The sequence below is a fragment of the Nomascus leucogenys genome, chromosome 2, assembly GCF_006542625.1.
Source record: "Nomascus leucogenys isolate Asia chromosome 2, Asia_NLE_v1, whole genome shotgun sequence".
Lineage (NCBI taxonomy): Eukaryota > Metazoa > Chordata > Mammalia > Primates > Hylobatidae > Nomascus > Nomascus leucogenys.
Genome location: NC_044382.1, coordinates 69589604 through 69612286, shown reverse-complemented (window position 1 = coordinate 69612286; position 22683 = coordinate 69589604). Strand labels below are relative to the sequence as shown.

Genomic DNA, 22683 nt, shown 5'->3' with positions numbered 1-22683 from the left:
CCTCACACAGGCACAGGATGTCAGAATTGTTAGATGACAATCTTAATAGATTGAGGATAAAATGCCTAATTTGGAAAATGTTACAAATACAAACACATATGACCGCATAAACACCTTGCAAAGACCCATTCTGGCTTGGAAAGGGCCTGTGTAGGTGAGGGGGCCCAGAAGCCTAGCCTAGCTTCATTAGCTTCTCCATAAACTCTCCTTTCATACTGACCTAGGACCAGCCACGTGGCCTTCAGGACGAAACAAGCCGGGTCGGGTGGGGGTACTGAGTGCAGTGTGACCGTGGAGTGGGATCAGTCTCCATAAACTAGATAGACTGAGAGTGGGGGATGAGTGGCTCTGCGGAGGAAAGCCAGATGCTATTATCAGAAGGAGGAGAAGGATTGCTGGACAGGCAGGAACAGGTGTCAGCTATTGTGGTCTGACAGAGTGGAGAGGCCAGTGGTTGAAGAGTTGGGAAACTGGGATTTAGTTCTCTTTGTTCCACAACTTCTGGGTTCAAATCCTGGTTCTGCTACTTACCGTTGTTTCATTTTGATGATGCTGATGATGATGCAGCACCTGTAGTGTGATAGACACTGCGCTATAGACGTATATATCTCAGGGTATAGATACTGGGCTGATGGAAGATTCAGATGATTAAATGAGTGATGTAATAATGGTATAATAAGGCTCACTGAGCAGGGAAGCCTCACCTAGCCCTGAGGGTGTGACAGCATGCTGCTTAGAGGAAGGGAGGCTTAAACTGAAGACCTGAAGGATGAGTGGGAATTGCAGAGCTGGAAAGAGTGTCCTTGGCAGGGATAACAGCGTGAGAGCATGGCAGGCTCAGAAAAGGGAAAGCAGTTCCACAGAGAGACGGGACTGAGAGGCGGCAGCAGCCGGGTCGTGGAAGCCTTTGGACCCCTCCTTAGGGGAAAGGGGGCCACTGTAGGGGTTTAAGCAGGGAAACAGCATAATCAGTTTTGGTTTTTAAGCTCAGTTTCCTCTTTTGTACGATGCCAACAGTAGCACACCCTGCACAGTGTTAAGAGGACTTAATGGAATAATGTGTGGTACTACTAACTTCACCAGCCTCTCCGTGCAGCCCACCAAAGTATGTGGCTGTGTTTACAAACAGAGGTGGGATCGCTAGGACCCTCATTCCCTAAGGAGAGCCTGATACAGAAACTGCAAGAAACCATTTGGCCTGGAATGCACATATGATATCTTTCTCTTTTTACTGGCAGCAGATTTACCCGCCTAATTATATTTGGCAGAGGCTAATATTAAAATTCATCTGCATTCCCTCGAACAGCTGCTGTCAGAAGGTTGCGGACTCAAACATCTTGGCAAGCAACCCTGAGACTAAAATATTTGCAGCAGATAATCTGTACGTGGACAATTGAGAAAGGACTGTGGATATGTCAGGGCGAGCATCCAGACTCTAGCAAGGAAGTTCTGGCTTGTGTTAAATCTTACATTGTATTCACTGAGAAGAACTTGCCAGGTAACTAGGCTAAGAAAGGGGTCTGCCATACATTTGAAGCGTTAGTAATTTCTGGTCTTTAGTGGGGCTGATTTAGTCATAACTGTGTTTCAAATTTATCTCTTCTTTCCAAGTTTCATATGCACTAGGCCTTTCTGGATTGTGTTAAGATAAGCTGGCATTTACTGGTATCATCCCAGGTTTGGATTTTTACCTAAATTTCAACTCCCCACCTCCCCATGGCACTTCCCAGTCTCCATCAAGCAGAAGGTATGGCATATTTGTTATGTAGCCAAGCTTTTATGCCTACCTGAAGAATGTGCTACAGTTCAGCAGGCCTGGCGGAATCTCTGCCCTGTGCAAGTATGGGAAGTGCTAGGCATTGGGCAACCTGGGAGCAGAAGCCTAGAAGGCGCCAGATCTCAAGAAACTTGCTTTCTGGCTGTGCAGATGTGGAGGCTCCTGTGAAACAATCAGAAGGTCCCAGATAGGACTGTACAGAATAAAGTGCTAGACTGAATGGCAGGAGACAGCACGCTGCTAGCTCCGGATGCATTCATGCAAACTAGAAAAAAGCTGCCCCTCCTCAAGACACCTTTCTGCCATCTGTCCAAAGGATGTCATAAGCAATACACATATCTAGGGTATTGGTCATGTGAGTGGCACCACCTGAGGTTGTACAGTGCACAGCCTGCTTCTTGGAGCCGGTCTCCTAGTGACCTCAAGTGACCCCGGACCAAGGGGAGGAGCCCCGATGAGCTCACCCCGTTGGACTGTTGAGGAGGGCAGGTCTGTTTTATTTCACAGGCCTTCTTCTCTTGCTGTTTGGGTGGCACCAGCTGTCAGCAGCTTGGGCTGGGTGGGCTGTGCCATCCTGCTCCCTGGGTCACTGCCATTTGCCAGGGTAAACAGTCCCGAGTGACTGTGGCTCTCACAGCATGCGGTCCCCAAGGAGCCTCCCACTGGGCCCATGGGGAGGCGGGAGGGGTGTCTAGACCCACAATCAAAGTTGTCATCATTCGGGTATTTCCTCACTCTCTTCTTTCCCTCTCTCTTCCTCCCCACCCCTCCCTTTTTTTAAACTGGGGGAGGGGAGAGGGAAGAGACTGTCTTTGATCTCAGCGGAGGAAAAAAGTCTGTTCTGTTCAGGCTTTTGGCTAACACAACAAACAGTGTTTAAAATTTAACTTTGCTTAATTAATTAGTAATTCTGTTTAATGCTGTCTGATCTCCCTCCAAAAGGTATTTTGAAGCTTGAGAAGGGAACATCAAAGGGAGCCGGGTGAAGATGGTCAAGTAATGCATTTAATCTGGCAGTTGCTGAGGGTGGAGAGCTGCCAGGCTGGGAGCTAATGGGGAGAGAACCGTCATTTGGTAAACACAGCAAGCTGACTCCTCGTGGCTGTGGTGTGAGGAGGGACAGGGAGCAGTTTCCAAAGAGAAGGAGCTCCACAAACCATTACCAACCCCCCAGATTCATATGGGCTGACAATAGGCCTTAAGAAAGCAGCGTTGACATTTTCTTCCTTCCACGGCCACTGTATGGTTGGGCAGGTTGTGTACCGCACAAGGGTTTCCAGCCAAGCAGGCAAGTAATAGGTGAAATTGTCTGTGCCCTGCTCATCAAGCACATATCCTGGTGGAAGTGGAGGGTGGCACACATCTAAAGCAGCAGTCGATCCACAGACTTTTTCATGAAGGGCCAGATAGTATGTATTTTAGACTTTGTGGGCTCTGTTGCAACAGTTCAACTCTGCTGTCATAGAGTGAAAGAAGCCATGGACAATGCAAATGAGCATGGCTGTGTCCCAATAAAACTTTATTTACAAAAACAGGAGGTGGGCCAGGTTTGGCTCAGCAAGTGTAGTTTGCCACCTCCTGCTCTAAGTCACCCAAAAGTGCTTCTTAGGCAAGTGAAAGGCCTTTTTTCCCCACCTGGTCCCCTGCTTTCCTTTTTTCTTCCAAATGAGCAGTGTCTCCTGTAGTTCCTCGGACTTTCAATTGAAGAGTGATCAGTATGATCAGCACCCCCTGAAATTAGGCCCCCAAAAGATAATTTCCCAAGGGGAAAAATCGCTGGGCTAAACAGGAATCAGAGGCAGAGAATGGACTCAGACTCTGGTGCCAAAGCTGATCTCAACAGAAATATCATCATTGCAATCCCCCTTGGCGTGGCCTGGGCGGCCTGCAGCGAGCACCAGTCCCCCTCTCCCGCCTCCAGTGGGCTTGCGCTCACTGATGGGTGGAGGGTGGTTTCTTCTGCACAGGACTGGCTGGGGGCCGTGGTGGCTCAACTTAGTTTAGTTTCAGAGGGCTCATATGGGGATGAGGCCTGGCACCTGCCCCGGCATTGGGGTCTGCGTGGCCGGTTCTCTGCCACCTCTTCTAGCTACTGGTTAGGGGACAATAAGAGGGTGAACGACCTTCTTTGGTGGGGATAGAGAGTGCTAACTGTCCTTGTTCCTGACCCCCACAGCCCCAGGGCAGGATGGATCACAGGCCCCATGCTGGGAGGGGCCCCTGGTGGGTTCACTGACCGTCGGCTGACCTGTGGATGTCCGGGTGGCTTTCTGAGCTGGGATGGGATGAGGGAGCCACTGGTGAAGAGAAGACAATCCGGGCCACACTGGTCTTTGGGGAAGACAGATGAGGGGTCGAGGGGCATGTTTTCCAGCCCCTTCAGGTGAGGAGAAAGGAAGGAAAGGGGAGGTCCTGAGGGAAGACAGGCTGTCCGTGCATGGCAGGGGAAGAGTGCTCCAGAGGACGAGAGAGCAGGGACAGAGGTTCCTTTTCTTTGGATTTTATCAAGTGGAACATGAAAGGCAACACTGAACCTGAAGGTGGTTTTCTGATAACTTCCCTTTGAACTTGAAGTTTGGTTTCGACAAGCCTGGCCAGCTTGCATCTCCAGCCAGGACCTCTGCAGAGAGAGGCAGCAGCTTTGAAGATGGATCTGGGCTTTGTTTTTCTTTCTTCTTTTTCTTTCTCTTCTTTCCCCCTGCCTGGGAGGGGTGAGTAGAGGATGCTGCAGGCCATGATATTACTCTGGTTTCTCCAGTGGGGCAGTTTGGGGTCAAGCAGTATCGTTGGGATCTGGGCTGTCAGCTGGCAGACATCCTTGGCAAAGCCAGCATTTGTTGAGCACTTACTGTGTGCTGGCCACTGTGCTCAGTAAGCACTTTCCTCATTGCCCTTTCCCAACAGCCCTGTGAAGATGAGGCCATCATATTCCCATTTTACAGACAAGGGGACTGAGGTCCAGAGGAGTCAAGGGCCTTGTCCAAAGCTGCCCTCACAGGCTGTATGTATTTGATATAATGCTTTTGTGTCCATTTGCATTCCTGAAGCCTCAGTTTTGAGAAAACTTAGCTGCTAACTGACCTGTTCCAGGAGTCAGTGGGGTGGGGCTATCAGTCCCCTGACTGTTACTACTCATAGCCAGACCTAGTGCGCTGGGGGTCTTAGCCCGTTATGATCAGAGCTTGTTGCATCCACACAAGGATCCTCTGGGGAAGGGGTTGGTAGCTTCCTCATTTTACAGTTGGGGAAACTGAGACATCTAGAGAAGGTATGTGATCCACCCAGGGTCACACGGTGCCAGAGAACAGAACCCACCTGGAGATGACCACTGCCCTGGCTGGCTGGCCTCCATTAGACAGAGAGAGGCAGGCTGAGAGAAGCACCAAGTCTCCCGAATTGAGCCATGAAAGGCATGGGGGGGCAGCCTAGTGGACTGATTGTGAGCATGATTCAGGCTACCTGGGTTCAAATACCAGTTCTGTCATTTACTAGCGAGGCACTTATCCTCTCCAAGCCTCAGTTTCCCCATCTGGAAAATGGAGCTAATCGTAATAACTGCCTCACAGGGCTTCATGAGGATGGAGTTGGTAAACAGCAAGTGCTTAGTCATTGCTGCCTCATCTTTATGTACAGTGGTGCCAAGGCGCAAGGACACCAGGGGAAGTGCCTTAGTTAACTGCAGAGGAGAGAGCTCCCAGCCCGCATGACCGGAGCAGAGCAGGAGAGCTGGGGCCCAGGCCCACTGGCCTGGCCCAGGGACTGCCCTTGGGTTCTTGCTTGCAAAGCTGGGGTGTGTGAGTGTGGTGGGAGTGTGGGATCGGAGAGACACAAATGCCCCATCTAGTTTCCTGGCCTAGCAGCCTCATTTCTCCAGGCCGCTGACTTCTCAAGAAAGTCCTGCCTTGCCTTCCTCTCTGACTGGGGAGTCTCAGCTCCTCACATGACCCCCTGGCCAACCTTGGGTCAGGGTGGAGGGGCCAGGGTCCCTTCCCGGAGTAGGAGCTAGGCTGTTTCTTCACCTTTAAAACAGGACAACAAATTTACTACCCCAGGGCAACAGAAGGAATCAGATGAGAGGAGCTGTGAGTGTGGCCTGGAAAAGATGTCTCCGGCAAACCCCAGCCCCCCTATCAGACAGAGACAAAATGGCAGAAGGGACTAAAGGAGGCTTATGGGACATTCCAAGAATTGATGGCACTTTGTAGTCTGGATCCTAGATCGAGGACAATGATGCTACCCTGAGCTGGCATCCTCAGGAAAATAGTGTCAGTAGGTCCTGGGATTTCACACTCACCCTCCCACAGTTCCTGGCAGGCCACACACAGGACCGCGACCTTTGGCAGAGAGGGGAGGACCTGCGGTGAGCAGAGGCCAAATGCAAGGTTCAGGATGAGCGTGCTCCCTGAAGATGCCTTTTGTGTATGTGTGAGTGTGTGTGCATGTGTGAGTGTGCATATGTGTGCGAGCAGGTGTGATGCATGAGTGTACATATGTGTGCATGTGTGCTTGTGCATACATGTATGTGGATGAGTGCGTGTGTGTACATCTTTGCCAACCCAGTTGAACTCTGTTTCTGGCACTCCTTCTGGCCATCCACCAAGGTGCCGTAGGCTGTGCTCAGGTGGGTGGCACCTTTGAGGAGGCCAAAATGTCAACACAGAAGGCAGTGAGACTGCAGAAAATGACCATGGTCCCTAAGCTCCCTCGCTGGGCTCCAGAAGCACCCCTCCACTCTCATCCATCTGCCCTCTGGCCTGACACTGCTCTGGGTGGCTGTGTGCCTCCATAGGGCAGAAGTTATAGGCTAGTGGGGGCCTGAGGGGGCCCCCCACAGTGCAAGTGGGTGCACCACTTTTTTTTTTTTTTTTTTTTTTTTTTTTTTTTTCATAGGACTAGTGGTGGGTCTTAGGTTTGTCGGCTTTTGCACCCACAGGATTGGGAAGGGTTGGTAGCTTCTCATTTCGTTGGGAACTGAACATTGGGGAAGGTCTCCCCAGGCAGTACCAGGTGCCAGAGTAGTGTGATGTTGACCCCAGCAAATGGGCAGGGCAGGAGCAGGCCCAGCCCCCTGGCGAGAATGTCCAGGCCAGGCCTGGAGGACAAAGGTGCAGTGAGCGTGGCCGCCCAGTGTCTGGACCCTGCTCCTCATGCTCCCTCGCCTGCCTGCCCAACAGTGGCCCTGCCTCCTGAGAAGACTGACGGGCTGGGCAGTGGAGATGAGAAGAAGATGGAGAGAGTGAGCGAACCCTGCCCAGGCTCCAAGAAGCAGCTGAAGTTTGAAGTAAGTTTCCTTTTGGTGCTGGGTCCTGGGGAGATGAGGTGGGTTTCCTCAGCTTGGGGCTTTGGGAGGAGGGAAGCTGAGGCCCTTCCAGACAGGAAGGCCCCTCCCCTGCATGAACAGCACCCTCTGTGGGAGGTTCCTTCTGCCACATCTGGGGCCGTCCTGGCTCAGGGCAGACCCCAGGGACTCACCGCTGCCCACCCCCTCAGCCCAGCCCCAGCCCCTCCATGCGGGGTGTGCCCAGCAGCCTGGGAGAGGGCACGAGAGTAGACAAGGGAGGCAGGACTCTGGCCCTGCTGTTGCTGTCACCTCTCTGGACCTCAGTTTCCTCGGTGAAACCTTCCCTTCCAACTCTTGAGGCTGTTCTGGGGGTGTCTGTGGGGGCTCTCAGGTGGGATGGATGAACAGGAGGCATGGGCAGGACCCTGACGCTCTCTGGGCCTCAGTTTCCCCATGTGGGCAACACCAAGGATGTGCCTCCCTGTGGCTCTATGCAGTGCTTGGAGGAGGGAGTAGCGGCTGTGGGCAGAGGTTGGTGAGGCTCTGAGCGTAGGGGTAGGAGTTGGGAGAGGGATGCACAGGGGAGTCTTTGAGAAGGGGACAGTTGAGTGCCCCAGACCCAGTGCCTGCACAGTCTGTTCCCCACCGCCTGATAGTGTAGCACGCTCCTATGCATGCAGCACAGTGCCCAGTGCTGAGAGCCAGGCCCAGGCCTGCTGCATGGAGCTTCCCCACTGCTCTGCCCTCCTTGCTCCCTCCCTCCTTCCCTCTGTTTGCCTTCCTGAGACCACCAGGGCATAGCTCTAGAGTCAGCAGGCCTGGGTTCAAATCCTGGCTATACACTTAGTAGCTCTGTGACTTTGGGGCAAGTTCCCTAAAGTCTCAGTGGCCTCACGTGCCTCGCCTGTAAGGTGGGGATAATGGTGATGTCTGCCGCATTGGGCTGTTGTCAGCATCATGAGTTTGTGCACCTAAAGGTCTAAAGTGCTTAAGAGGGTGTCCCTCTTTCTGACCAATGCTGATTGGCACCGGCTAGTTGCCAGGGTACCCAGCTTAGACTGGGTGTGGTTCCTGCCATCAAGGAGTGCACAGTGTGACCAGGGGACAGTTGAGTGCCCCAAACCCAGTGGCTGCCCAGTCAGTGATGAGATGAGATCTGGGAGCCCGGAGTGGGGTCAGGCCGAGGGGTGTGGGGTAATGGACACTTGGCATTTCCAGGCTCTGTGCAGTGCCTGGAGGAGGGAACAGCAGCTGTGGATAGAGACTGGGGAGGTGGGTGAGGCTCTGAGCATAGGGGTAGGAGTTGGGAGAGGGGTGCACAGGGGAGCCTTTGGGGTGATAAGGGCCTTTCAGGCAGAGGGAGCTGCAGGAGCAAAGGCTTGGAGGCTGAAGTGCCGGCGTGCTGCATGGAGAGAGTGAGCGGCGTGATGTGGCCTGTGCTGGATGGTGGGGCGTGGGGGAGATGCCCTGTGTGCAGGGTCCCTGGTGACCGATCTTACCCCCTTTCCAGTGTCATCTCCCTGCCATGCCCCACCATCCTGCACAGGTCACACCTCACAGCTTGTTCTCCCCACACAGCACACCAGCACTCCAGCCTCCAAGAGGCTTGAAGGCTCGCCTGAGGAGGACAGGTAGTGTCTAGTAGGAGTTAGGGCTGCCAGCTTCTTCCTGGAGCCCAGCCCCGCCCTAAGCCCACCTGGGTCCTTGTAGGGTCTTTTGGGGAGCTTGGCAAATCCCAGGGCTGAACTCAGTGGCAGAAGGAAGACCGGGCCCAGGCATCCTGCCTCCCTGGAAGCCCAAGTGTGCTTGCTTCTGGAGGGGCAGGCTTGGGACTGAGCTGTGGTCCACGGGCAGGACTCAACTGAGAAGCCCGGGTGGGGTGTGGGAGAGGCCTAGGAGACCTGCATGTGACAGGTGGGGCAAGTGGCCAGTTACTCAACTCATGTTTCTGAAGCTCAGACCCAAGCTGTCTTGGAAACAGGTAACTGCTGTGTGTGTGTGTGTGGGTACACAGGTATGTGAGTATGGGGTGTGCACGTATAGGGATATACCTGTGTAGGTGTGCATGTGTGTAGGTACGTGTGTAGGGGTATGTGTGTGTGTGTGTGTAGGGGTATGTACGTAGGCACGTGTGTCATGCCACATGAAACAGTGCCTCAGAGAGCAATGAGGGCCATTGGCACGTATCAAACGGGCGTGGCTGAAGCAAGGTTGGCTTTGAACTCAGCGTGGGCGCCGGAGAATTGCTGGAGGGAAACGGCTTAGAGCTGCAGCAGCCAGGGCCAGGACGCCGTGCTGGGGCTCACTCCACTAGCATTTGCAGGCAGGTGCCTTTCCCTCTCTGGGGAGCTGAGCCTTCCTCCTGCCAGGCCAGCCAGGTGCCATCTTCCTGATCGTGGAAGGAGAGGTGGAGTTTGGCATGCCATGGAATAGAATGGTCTTGTTTCCATAGAATCTTATGGATCTGAAAGGCCATTTGTGGAGCCCTTTCTTGCTGAACAGCATGCTTCCTAGAACTGTCCGTCTGACACTCAGCCAGCCTCTGCACACAGCCCTCCGGTGACCAGCTCACCACTTTGCGGCTCACATTCCCTGGGGTCAGACACTTCAGGTTGCTGAAAATGATAATAATGAAATGATTGTTTCATTGATTATTGATTGAAATAATTATTTCAATGACTTTTAATCATTACAGCAAAAATAACAGCTACTGCCATTGATTGAGCTTTTCCATGTGCCAGACAGTGCTCCAAGCATGGGTGTAAATGACACCAGCATTTATCCTCCACTTCCTGTTTCCAATTCCCCTAAGCAGACCTGACCACGTGGCACTGGGAGCAGGCGGTGTGTAGGGGAGGCGATCCTGGGGCGCAGGTGCGAGGAAGGAGGGAAGCCAGTGAAGGCTGGGTTCATTTGTGGGCTCTGCCTGCTGGAGAGCCTCCTAGGAGCCGTGTAGCATGCACTCAGATTTGTCCCAGGGAGGGGTGAGGAGGCCTGGCATTTCCACTGCCTCCTGTCCCTCCCTTGTTCCGTTGCCTCTGGGCATTCCTTCCTGGGCTCTTCAGGGCTGCCCTGAGACAGAAAGGCATACATGAGGCAGGAGGTCGGGAACTGTCCCCACCACAGCTGCAGGGAAACAGCTGGGCTGAGGGCATGTGGGTGGGGCATTTAATCTTCCCAGCAACCTCGTGGGAGAGAGGCTGTCATTTTCCATAATGCATACAAAGAGAAACTGAGGCACAGCAGAGGGCAGTGACATGCCCAGGGTCACACAGTTGTGGAGGGCCCTGCAGGGGCTGGGGCCTGGGGCTGACCGACACCCGAGCCCCTCATGCTCATGCTCTCCTACCCCGGCATCCTGCTGGGGCTCCCAAATTGCCACTCCTTTGCCTTCTAGTTGCTTCTTGCCCTTGGTCCAAGTTCAGCTTTTCTGAGGCCCCAGTGCCTCTTCTCAGACTCCCCTGTGTTTCCTTTGTCTTTGAAGACCCACAGACCACCAGGCACCCCTGCAGGCATCCCTCCCCAGGCCAAACCTCCCCTGCCTGGGCTCTGGCTGCCCTTCTGAGCCAGTTCTGTCTTGGCCAAGGTGCTCCCTGTCCACTGAAGGTCTGGGGAGGGCAGAGGACAGGTGGCTGCCCCTTGGCCTGGCCTCTAGGCCCAGGCTTCCACCACCCAATCAGTGTTGCCACAGATAGGGGACCAGCCCCGCCCATCTCTCTGCATCCAGGAGCTCCAGTGCGACGTGTCCGTGGAGGAGGACAGCCGGCAGGAGTGGACCTTCACCCTGTATGACTTTGACAACAACGGCAAGGTCACCCGAGAGGTGAGTGCACCTGCCTGGCCTCTTGCCATGTATCATGCCTGCAGGCACAGGGCCTGAGCACAGCACCCCGCCACTGCCACTTCTCACCCCTGCATCGGTCCTGCCCCTCAGCGAAGGCTATAACAGCCAGGGAGTTGCTGGGAGCTCCTGCGAGATCTGGAAGGGCGTCCCAGAGCTGCTGGCAAGTGGGAAGAGAGGACAGGGAGGGAAGGCAGCTCCCCTGCTCTCAGCCCAGGCACTGTCCCTCCTGGGAAAGAAGAGGGGTGGCAGGTGCAGAGCCCCAGGGCCTCTCTGGAGAAGGCCCCAAGGCCCCAACCAAGTCCTGTCCTGCTTCCCTGTCTCCACAGTCCCAGAGCTCTAGGGGTGGGGCTGGCACCACCACAGGCCACCTCCCTCGCTCAGCCATGCTGCCCAGGAGCTTGGGGATGGGGGCACAAAGAGGCCACACTGCACCTTGTTTTTAGGGTACAGGAATGAGCACCTCCAGTGCTAAGGGCCCTGCCAGCGGCTCTGCAGTCACAGCCTCATCCCAAACCTCTTCTTCCTTATCCCTCTGCAGGCCAGTCTCACTCGCTCAGGGCCCTCCTCCTGCAGCTCTCTCCTTCCTGCCTGTGTCTTTGCATATTGAGCACCAACTGTGTGCATCTATTGGGTGCTAGGTACTAGGCACAAGGACACAGAAGGGAACAAAACAAACATGTTCCTCGCCCTGGAGCTTTGACCTTCTGACAAGAGGCAGATCCAAACAATTGTAGGATAACTGTGAGCGGTGATGTGTTCAGTGAAGGAAATAAGCAGGTGCTGTGACAGAGACTGGCTGGAATGTCCAGGGGAGGCCTCCTGGAGGAGGTGGCAAGGGAGCTGAGCCATGTAGCATGCACAGCCTTGGGGGAGTCCTGGGCAGGCAGAGGCCAGGGGCTCAGGGTGTTTCAGGAACTGAAGGAGGTGGCTGTGGTGGCTGATCAGCAGAAGAGACACAGATGTGGCTGGGGATCCAGCAGGGCCAGACTTCTGGGGCCTTGGAGGCCCTGGCAGGCAACCTGGATTTGATTTCAGGTCCTGAGGACACTGCTGGAGGGTTGGCATCCTTCCTTCTGCTTTCTCATTCCTTTTCCTCCCCTGTCCCTCTCTGACGACCTGTCCCTCCCCGAGAGGACCCCATCTTCAGGCACGAGACCTGTTACAGATCTGAGGTTACATGCACCTGCGCGGCGGTCGCAGGTTAGCACGTCTGGGCTCTACCTGCTTCTTGTCCAGCATGTGGGGACCTCGTGTTCCCAGAGAGACATTGAAGCTTTGCTGTCTGGTCTCCTCATCCTGGGTCAGGGTGAGTGTTTTCTTCTCTGTGGATAGTGCAGGAGAAGTTCACCTTTATGCTGCCATATGTGAGTTCTGGGTTAACAAGGTCACCTCCTCCTCAGGCTATGGTTTAGGGGCTGTTTCAACAGGTTGGAGGAAGAAGTTGTTTTAAGCACCCAGGACTCTTTGACATGTAAGTGACAGAATACATGCTCCAACTGCTGTATTCAAAAAAAAAAAAAGAGAAGTAGATTGGCTCATGTAACTGAAATTTGGTCTGGGGTCTGACTTCGGGGATGGCTTGACCCACAGGCTCGGTGGCTTCAGGACAAGGTGTTCATCACTGCTTTGTTTCCTCAGTCTATTTCCTCTATTCCTCAGCTCTAATTCCCTTCTTGTGAGGCAGACTCTCCCCTTGGCAGTAGCAAGATGATTGCTGACAGCTTCAACCTGCGTTGTCCTTCACTGCTTTGGTAATGAGAGGAAGGGAGAGAGGGTGTCCAAGGAAGGTGGCCCAGCCTGGCCCTGGAGAAAGTGTTCACTGGGTCATGTCTTCCTCCCACCAAGGAGCCAGGGAGTGGTTTTGAGTGGAGGGAGGACCGGTCTGGTGTTTCCCTGGTCTATTTTTAGCCCGACGCCACCCCTCAAATTTGGCTGTAAATACAGTTCCCTTCCACGCCTTCTGAGTGCCAGGGCAGATGGGCTCCCACCTCACGGCATCTGCAGCCCAGAGCTGGGGTGTGGGCCAGCTTTCCAATCAGAAAGAAGACCTGCTCCTCCTTCAGGCGTTCGTTCATGCAGGAAATACTGAGCACACCGATTCCTGCGTGTCTGCCCTGTGTAGTCAGTGAGATTGATTTTCAAGCTAGAATTGCCAAAGCACATAGGCTCTGAGACCCTCGGTCTGCTGGGACCACCCCCACCCTGATCACACACCAGGGCTCTAGGTCCTCTAAGGTATCAGAAGTTTGGGGGATGAAGTGAGTGGCCATCAGCTGCCTCATCTGTATAATGAGCTGCCCTTCATGGGCTGCCCAAGATAGAGAGAGTGAGCAAACAGGGCCTTATGGAGAAGCCAGAGGGAAGGAAAGGAGGGACAAGGAGAGTCCTCTGCAGGCCTCGTCGGAAGAAGTGGGATCGCTGAGCAAGGCAGCTAGGGAGTGCCTGGAGCCTGGGTCTCAAACTTGTGGCCCCCACAATTTCAATCTGGCCCCCAGATGTTCTGGTCTGGTTCCCCAAAGGGTTTTGTTAAAAATCAGTTGCCAAGATCAGCGATTCTGAAGATTTAACAGAAGATCCTGGATTTCTGGCTTTTCTGTGTGACCCCCTCCCACCTGCATTGTCAAAGGACAAGTTAACTGAGCTGAGCGGCCGCGCCTCCCAGGACAGGGTCAGCGCCTTTGTCGGCCCCCACTACTCTGGGCCACCCACCCACATGCCTGCCTGGCTGGGGCTGCGCTGGCGTTGCCTCAGCTGCTTCAGCCTGCAGGACTTACAGGCAGGAGGTGAAGGATTGCTGGGCAGGTAACTGACCATGGATGGGTCTGCTTCATGGAGAAAAAATGTCTTCTCCAGAGGTTTCCAATGCCATTTAAAGCAGGACATTGCCCTGCACTCCAACACCAGACAAGTGACCGCAGCAGATACCCAGATAGAAGGGGCCTAGTGAGGAGAATCAGTGCCCTCCATCCCCAGTCAGAAGGGTTTTGAGACACCTGGAAGACATTGTATGGACACACCTGTTCTGGTTGAGGGGTACCTGAGGCTCAGAGAGGAGATGAGATTTGGTCAAGTTCTCACAAATTAGTTTATCTTTTAGGGATAGTCTCAGCCAGCTCAAGCTGCCGTAATAAAATACCACAGACTGGGTGGTTTAGCAGAAATTTATTCCTCACAGTTCTGGAGGCTGGAAGTCCAAGACCAAGGGGACACCTGCTTCAGTTCCTGGTGAGGGCTTGCTTCCTGGCTTGCAGACGGCCACCTTCTCACTGTGCCCTCACGTGCTGGCGAGACCTCTTCTGGTGTCTCTTCCTTTTTTTTTTTTTAACAAGAGATGGGATCTTGCACTGTTGCCCAGGCTGGAGTGCAGTGGTGTGCTCATGGCTCACTGCAGCCTCGAACTCCTAGGCTCAAGTGATCCTCCCACCTCAGCCTCCCAAGTAGCTGGGACTACAGGTGTGTACCACCACACATGGCTTTTTTTTTTTTTTTTTTTTTTTTGTAGAGAATGTTATGTTGCCCAGGCTGGTCTTGAACTTCTGGGCTGAAGTGATCCTCCCACTTCGGCCTCCCAAAGTGCTGGGATTCCAGGTGTGAGCCATATCCCTAGCTGTCCTCTTCTTTTAAGGGCCCTGATCCTATCATGGTCCCGCCTTCATGACCTCGTTTAACCTTAGTTATCTCCTTACTCCAAATACAATCACATTGGGGGGTTAGGGCTTCAACCTATGGATTTGCAAGTGAGTGGGGAGCCACAATTCAGCCCATAGCAGGGACACATCTCCCTTTCCATTTTCCGTTTCGACCCCGAAGCAGATGCTGTTGATGCCCCGACTCCATTTTCCCTGGGCCCACCTCAAAGTTCACCTGCTGCCATGGTGGATGGTGCCCACTGTAAGAGCTTTCTCAATTACGAGGAGCTGGCTTGGCCCCTGCAGGGAAGCCCAAAAGCACAAGGGAGGGTGAGGCACAGTGGCTCGTGACTCACATCTGTAATCCCAGCACTTAGGGAGGCTGAGGCTGGAGGATTGCTTGAGACTGGGAGTTTGAGGCTGCAGTGAGCCATGATCACACCCCTGCACTCCAGCCTGGGTGATAGAGTGAGACCCCCATCTCAAACAAACAAACAAAAATCCAAAGTACAGGGAATGTAGCATCCTTGGGGAGCTCTCAGGCAGTGAGGAATGAGAGTCCATTTCTAAACTCTCCCTCTATCTGGATGAGGCTGTTCCAAGGTGGGCTCCACACTCTCCCTCCAGGGCCCTGGTGCGACTGAGTCCCAGTTGCCCCTGGCTGTAACCTGCCCTTTTCCTTTTCTCTTATGGGATTTTCCTCTTCTCTCTCCCTGCTCCCTCACTTCTGCTTCCTAGGATCTCCTCCCAAATGAACCTCAGACATCCAGGTTTCTGCCTTAGGTCTGCTTTGGGGCAGCCAGAGGGGTTCAGGCCAGCAGCGTCCACCAGGCCCTCTGGTTTCTGTTTTCAAGACCCTGTGACTGAAACCCCGCATGGGTCTCCACTTCCCTCCCATTCAGGACATCACCAGCTTGCTGCACACCATCTATGAGGTGGTGGACTCCTCTGTCAACCACTCCCCGACATCCAGCAAGATGCTGCGGGTAAAGCTCACCGTGGCCCCCGATGGCAGCCAGAGCAAGAGGAGTGTCCTTGTCAATCAGGCTGGTGAGGGCTGCAGGGCTGAGCCTGGGAAACAGTGTCCTCCCATCTCTCAGGAAGGACCAGAGCCTTCCTGGGAGGGCTGGAAGGGAACCTGTGGGCTTTCTGGGGCAGCTGCTTTATGGACAGGTGGGGTTCAAATGGGTCCTTGAAGGGGTAGGAGGAAGGGTGGGAAGGGGAGGGAAGGGATTCCGGGTGAGAGGCCTCATATAGGCAGAGCCATGCAGACTAGAGTAAAGGCTGGTGTTACGGGCAGCATGGCGTCTGCAAGCCTTGAGGCCAGCTGGAAGGAGGTGAGGCTGGAGGGGGAGTCTGGGGGAGGAGGTGAGGCTAGATGGGGATGTGTCCAGGGCAGGTAGCCTTGAGACCCCTTTATTTAGCCCCAGCTCAGGGAACCCTCCCACAGTAGCCTTGCAAAGCAGCTGCATGCCAGGCAGCCCTGGGGAGGGTGGGAGTAGGCGGCTTACCTGGTGTCTCCTGTGCTTCTCGGGCCGGACTCAGACCTGCAAAGCACAAGGCCCCGAGCAGAGACGAAACCCACTGAGGAGCTGCGGAGCTGGGAGAAGAAGCAGCGAGCCCCGCTCAGGTATGTGGGCATGGTGCACATGAGCATATGTTGAGCACCAGCTGTGTACCTGCATCTGAAGGATTCAGAACAGGAAGTTTTGCTCTGGTCTGTGTTCTCTTCAGGGAGCCAACACTTGATGCACAGACTCATAAATCAAATGAAAATCTTAACAAATAACTACATGTAGTCCACTTCCTTTTATGGAACACATCTTGGGCAGACAGGACTGGAGGCCAGCATTTTTTGGGCTTTGGAAAGGTGCTCTCAGCAGTGCATCAGGCTCTGACACGTTGCTGTTTCTCCTGGGAGATGATTGGATATTCACACTAAGTGAGATAAAGACCGTAAACACCTTCCCATCCCTTTAGGGTGGGCCTGGCTGCCACGTGGGTTATGAAAACTCTTAGTTTTCAGGCTTTTTGGATTTCAGAATGGTGGATAAGGAATTATGAGGCTGTAGTTACCTTTCACCTGTTACTTCTTCAGCTGCAAGGCAGGAAGGGAGGAAAGGAAAGAGAGATTGTTTAAAGAAAGGGATTGAGTAAACAACAGTAACACGGCAGGCATAAGGCTGTGTTAACCTCTAGTGTGCAAATGGTAAGGGAATGACCAGAGCTGGATTAGTACTCGCTTAGGGGAAAGAAAAAACAGTTCAAGCAGGGTCACAGCCAGGTGTGGGGATAGGGCCGAGAATCAGAGGGACCCAGGCTGGCTGGAGATCCTGGGGGAAGGTGGTACTGTGTTGTGTGGGAAGGAAGCCAGGATGGGAGCAGATCGAAGAGGTTCTTGGAGGAGAGGGCTAGGGAGCCCCGAGCCCTGCAGGGGAAAAAGAAAGCCTCTGGCAGCATCTCTCCCCACCCCTCCATACACACTGTGTAAGTCACATGTGTGTGCACACACTCACCCACTGGTGAGGCCCATCCTGGGCCATAGGGCAGGTCATGGGGTCTGCCAGGCCCAACTCCAACAGTTTAAGGGACTTCTGCTGCCCGCACCCCCTGGGGAACCAGGCCAGGGGTTGGGCCGCCTACCTGCAGCAGGCACATATGGCTTGAAGCCTGGCGCTGGGGCATTCTTTTGAACCTGTTCAGAGCAAAACCCCATCCACTCCTCCCAGAAGCTGCGGGGAGGTCGGGCTGTGGGCTGTGGTCTATGGTCTGTCTCTCCATCGGCAAGGAGGGAAATGGAGGCACAGTTTGTATAGAGGACTGTTCCTCCCCACCCTCTCCGAAGGCCAAGAAGGAAATGAATGAAGGATCCAGAGTTCGTTCTGGGGGCTTCCCAGTAGCCTATGCGCTTGCCCCCACCTGGTGGTTGGTGTTACCCCACTCACTTGCCTCCCCTGCCGTAGGTTCCAGGGTGACAGCCGCCTGGAGCAGTCTGGCTGCTACCACCATTGCGTAGATGAGAACATCGAGAGGAGAAACCACTACTTAGATCTCGCCGGGATAGAAAACTACACGTCCCAGTTTGGGCCTGGTAAGGGACTCGAGCACCCTGCAATGGGCGATGAGGGCAGGGCGTGGCTGGACGGGCCAGGCGGGCCATGCGGGTGGTGTTCACTGCTACCCCAGGCTTCGGTAAGACAGCTATTACGGGACAGGTCAAAGACTTCTTGGAGAAAGTGACGTTAAAAATGGTTTCAAAATTAAAGTAATACATGCACGAAATTGAACAAAATCAAATAGTATCTAAAGGCTTAGCACCCAATGACAAACAACAGTTCTGTGCCCCATCCCAGCCCACCCAAGCCCTGTTCCCGGGGCAACCACTTTGACCTCTCCTGGCTGTTTCTTCCAGCAAGAACCTCGGTTTCCCTAAGTACAGCGCTGCTGTGTCTTTATCAGCCTTGACATATGTTGACCTCTTGCTCAATTTCACTCCCACAACTCCCTTCTCCCCTTTATCTTCATATGTTTAATTCCTCTATGAGTTACTTCTGTATGTTTTTAGCAATATACTTAGAGTTCTTTCTTGCCCCAGTGACCTTAGACAGTTTTCGGGGCCTCTGCTGCCATCTGTCTTTCTCGGCTCCCTCTCGGAGAGTATTTTTGAAGACCTACCAAAGAACCAGTTCTTCCCACTTAGCAGATGGGAAAGTTCCATTTCAGAGAGTTTTCCTGCAAGGCAGTGAGGGGCAGTCGGGGCGTTGGGGGGTAGCTCTGGTTTTGGAGAACTGGGGGTGGGGGTGATGTCTGGGGTACAGCGCAAACCCCAGCACACAGTAGGTGCTCATTAAATGTCTGTTGAATTGGTTCCTAGGCTCCCTTTCCGTGGCCCAGAAGTCAGAACTGCCCCCCCGCACCTCCAATCCCACTCGATCTCGCTCCCATGAACCGGAAGCCATCCACGTCCCACACCGAAAGCCCCAAGGCGTGGACCCAGGCTCCTTCCACTTCCTTGACACCCCAATCGCCAAGGTCTCGGAGCTCCAGCAACGGCTCCGGGGCACCCAGGATGGGAGCAAGCACTTTGTGAGGTCCCCCAAGGCCCAGGGCAAGAGTGTGGGTGTGGGCCACATGGCCAGAGGGGCAAGAAACAAGCCCCCTCTGGGACCCACCATCCCTGTGGTGTCCCCCTCCGCCCACCTGGCTGCCAGCCCGGCCCTCCTCCCCTCCCTAGCCCCCCTCGGGCACAAGAAGCACAAGCACCGAGCCAAGGAGAGCCAGCAGGGCTGCCGGGGCCTGCAGGCACCACTGGCCTCAGGCGGCCCCGTCCTGGGGCGGGAGCACCTGCGGGAGCTGCCCGCCGTGGTGGTGTACGAGAGCCAGGCCGGGCAGCCGGTCCAGAGACATGAGCACCACCACCACCATGAACATCACCACCATTACCACCACTTCTACCAGACATAGAGCCCCTCCCCAGGGCCCCACCCTGCCATATGAAGGACCCCACCCCCGACACCCCAAGGCATTATTATTCTATTAATTATTGTTATTATGACGATTATTGTTATTAATAATTATTGTTACTCCACTAATATTTAGCTAGCCTTCATGTAGAATATCTATGGAAACACAGAACTAAACTTTTATTTATATGTTGTGGGGACTGCATAACTAGCCCAGGAAATTACTCTGGTTCGGCGTGGCCTGTAATGGGCAGAGGCTCCCTCAGGGCTTGGGATCTGCAGCATCTGCGTGGATCAGCCCACACCCTTCCCAGAGCCAGGGAGCCCTCAGCCCCAACTCTGCCCCACCCCAGCCTCTTCCAGGAGAGCACCCTTACCTGGCCCGGCTTCCAGAGACCCTCGAAATCTCCGAGAAGATAAACAGCTGCTACCTCTTAGTATTATTCTGATTTTATTTTGCCCTTAACTGATTGTAATGTGCTACAAGGGATTTCAGTGGACTGCAGAGTGCGAACGTCTTGCTGTTGTGTTTTTATGTCCCAACCTAGAAACCTTAGCTGTCTTTTCTGGAGTTGTCTTTCATGCTTTTCCAGTGGGATCAAGCCCTTTTCCCCAAAGCAGTCCCATCTCTTCTGCCATGCACAACATGAAAATCCACTTCTCTTCCTTCTCCTTCTTCTCCTCTCTACTTTACAGTGATACACACAGGTATTTAAGGACTATCCCTGAGACCATTCTTCTCATTTTGGAAACTGCTAGGGAGGGAACCAACCACTTAAACAAGCGTGGTTTTCCAAGATCCAGGCAATTGTGTGATGTTGGTTGTGGTGGAGGATGTGGCAGATATATATGTACCTACACGGTTCTCTAACAGAACTTTCTGTATCTATAGATAGACGCCATCTGTCCATTTCTATGTATCTTTCTATAAATATACACTCTCAGGTATCTTTTCTGGTGTGTATAAATCAGTGGTTTGCTTCTCTGGACGCTTCTGGAACCCAGATGTGACTCTGCTTGTCTCCTTTTGGGGCTGGACAGCTCTCAGATGCTTTCATCAGAGGTCCATTCTCGGCTTTTGGGGTCTGATGGATTTTGGAGAGAACTGCTGGGGTACAGAAGCTTGGAGGGAAAAGGGGACTGTGGCCAGAGTTGGGACCCTGGAGCAGCATCCTCTGCAGAGAAGGATTTTGTCTGGCCAGAGCCTGGAGAAACCTGAAAAAGAACCAGTCAGCTAGCCAGGGTCTCAGAGAAAAGCAGATTACACACTCAAATTGGGTAATTTGAGCAGAGCTTAATAAAGGCAGTATTTACACAGTGTGGGCTAAGCCTCCCATGAGAGTGCAGAACCCTGGGGATAGCAGTGTGGGGCGCTATTCCCACCCCTGGGCCCAAGTGGGGAAGGAGTTATCTTTAGCAGACAGAGGATTGCTGGAGGAGTGAGAGGGGCACCTGAAGGAGCTGTGACCTTTGCTTAAAGGATGCAGCCAGTCATGGGGACCCTCCAGGGAAATTAATATCCTGACCTGCTTTCCTGCCCCCACCCCCCTCAATCCATTGGCTGAGGCCGCTGGAAGCCACCGGGCCAAGGGGGCTTGTTGATGTGGGTCACACGGGCATGTTCCCAGGTCAGAGAGGAGAGTGGAGAGTGAATCTAGAGGGACACAAGAGGGAGAAGTGACTCCAGCTACTTTCCTTTCTGCCGTTTTGTCTCCCAGCTGGCATCCTCTTTTCCAGAGCCTCGAGTTTGGGTTTAATGTAGTTAGTAAGGAGTTACTTCCAAAGGTAGTGGGCTTAGTTGTAACCGTATTCTTAATTTTATTAATGACTGATGTGCCTGGGATTGGATTAATACATTAATCCTTAGGACAGCCCCATGAAGCAGCTTGGTGGCAGCTCAGGAAGCATGTCTAAGGCTCAGAAGTTCATAACTCCCTTGAGGCCGCACAGAGGGCAGAGCTGGAATTCTGGTCTCCCACTTGATCCCTTCACCACTGGTGCAGAGCTTAATCACGGCCATGGGTGCTGCCCTTGTTTTGGGTTGTGGGTTTCTGTTCAGTGAGAACTCAACTCAATCCAAAGTGAATGAAACCAAGTTGGAAGGCAGGGAGGGTACTGGCTTTGAGATGACAGGGTCCAGGATGTGAATGCAGCTGAGGCGGGTTCTTGTCCCTCCCTCTTGTCCCTCGGATTGATACTTGTACTCAACTACATGCTTTTGTCAGGGAGCCCTGGCTGCTAGCCTTCTGGGTCCCCTAACTGTAAGGAAAAGGACCTTCCGTTAGTGTAAAGCCCAAGACAGGATTCTGATTGGCTGGGCTTCGATCTGGTACCCATATCTGGACCAATCATGACATCCCAGATGGGGTCACATGGCCAACCTGCCCCAAGGGGGTGGGGTCTGTACCGGAAGACAGGAGGGGAGGGGTGCAGATCGGACAGGAAGTAATGGCACCCCAGGCCCCGAATTGCTGCAACCCTGGAGGCCAGCCGGGAGTTGAGACTACTGGTTTTAGAGCAGTTCCTCTGCCTCCCTAAGCTCCACACCTGTCAGGATTCTGTTACTTCTTGGTAACTGGGACTTGCCCAACTTTAAAAACATTATTTAAAAAAATAGTAATGTGCACATGTAAAAGATTCAAATAGTACATATATAAGGTGTACAGTAAAAAGTAAACTTCCCCCCATCCCAGGCCTGCCAGCATCCCTGATGCCAACTTTCTGGGTGTGGCCTAGGGCCCCTCAGTGTAATGTAGGGGTTGTGAGCACAGACTTTGGCGCCAGCTTGCTAGGTTCGAATCCTGACTCCCTCTTTGTAGCTCTGTGCTTCAACTGAAATACTGTGCCTCAGTTTCTCCTTTATAAAGGCAGGGATCATGAGAGTGCCTGTCCCTTGTGAGCACTATGAAAGTGTTAGCTGTTCTTTACCAGAATAAATGCATTTCTGTATCTCCCCATATGCATTTTGTTAATTGTTACAGTATTTCAAACACAAAGTTTGAAACAGAAAATTGAGTAACATTAACCGTCAAATTACCGCCCAGAATTTACAAATGCTGACATTTTGCAATATTTGTTTCGGATCTATTTTTACGGGGGGGGGAACCCTGCAGTTACCGCTTAATCCTTTTCCCACCCCACCCTTTTATTTTTACACAAGGAGCATAGTGTTCATACTTATGCTATTTTTTTCAGTAACTGAATATATTTGGAGATCTCCCTCCGTAGGTCATAGAACTCTGCCCCCTTCTCTCTAACAGCTGCTCAGCCTTCTGTGACTAGAGGTGCTGTCACCAGCTTGCCCCATCCCCTCCTGGTGGTCATAAGGGTCATCTCTCATCCCAGGCTTTGGCGAACACTGTGCTGAGAGTCCTTGCACACAGCTCTCCTGGTGCCCACGGGCAGGAGCACAGGCGACAGAAAGTTTCCACGTGGAACTGTAGAGTTCAAGAGAAAGTGTGATTTCAATTTTGATGCGATTGTACATGACCTCTAAAAGAGGTTATACTGGCCGGGCATGGTGGCTCATGCCTGTAATCCCAACACTTTGGGAGACTGAGGTGGGTGGATCACCTGAGGTCAGGAGTTCAAGACCAACCTGGGCAACATGGTGAAACCCCGTTTCTACTAAAAATACAAAAAATTAGCTGGGCATGGTGGGTGCGTGCCTGTAATCTCAGCTACTCGGG

The 22683-nt window shown here is 53.3% G+C and overlaps 1 protein-coding gene across 1 annotated transcript in view; it reads left to right on the top strand.

Moving 5' to 3' along the window:
• NKD1 (NKD inhibitor of WNT signaling pathway 1) overlaps nt 1-21949 on the top strand; it is an 87147-nt gene extending 65198 nt beyond the window's left edge. Inside the window, exons 5-10 of the mRNA XM_003263039.4 lie at nt 6952-7058; nt 10786-10881; nt 15434-15581; nt 16077-16161; nt 17495-17622; nt 18406-21949. Of these exons, the coding sequence (XP_003263087.1) occupies nt 6952-7058; nt 10786-10881; nt 15434-15581; nt 16077-16161; nt 17495-17622; nt 18406-18995 (1154 nt within the window). The 3' untranslated portion in view covers nt 18996-21949. The remainder of the gene's footprint in view (nt 1-6951; nt 7059-10785; nt 10882-15433; nt 15582-16076; nt 16162-17494; nt 17623-18405) is intronic.
• Nucleotides 21950-22683: the final 734 nt, after the last annotated feature.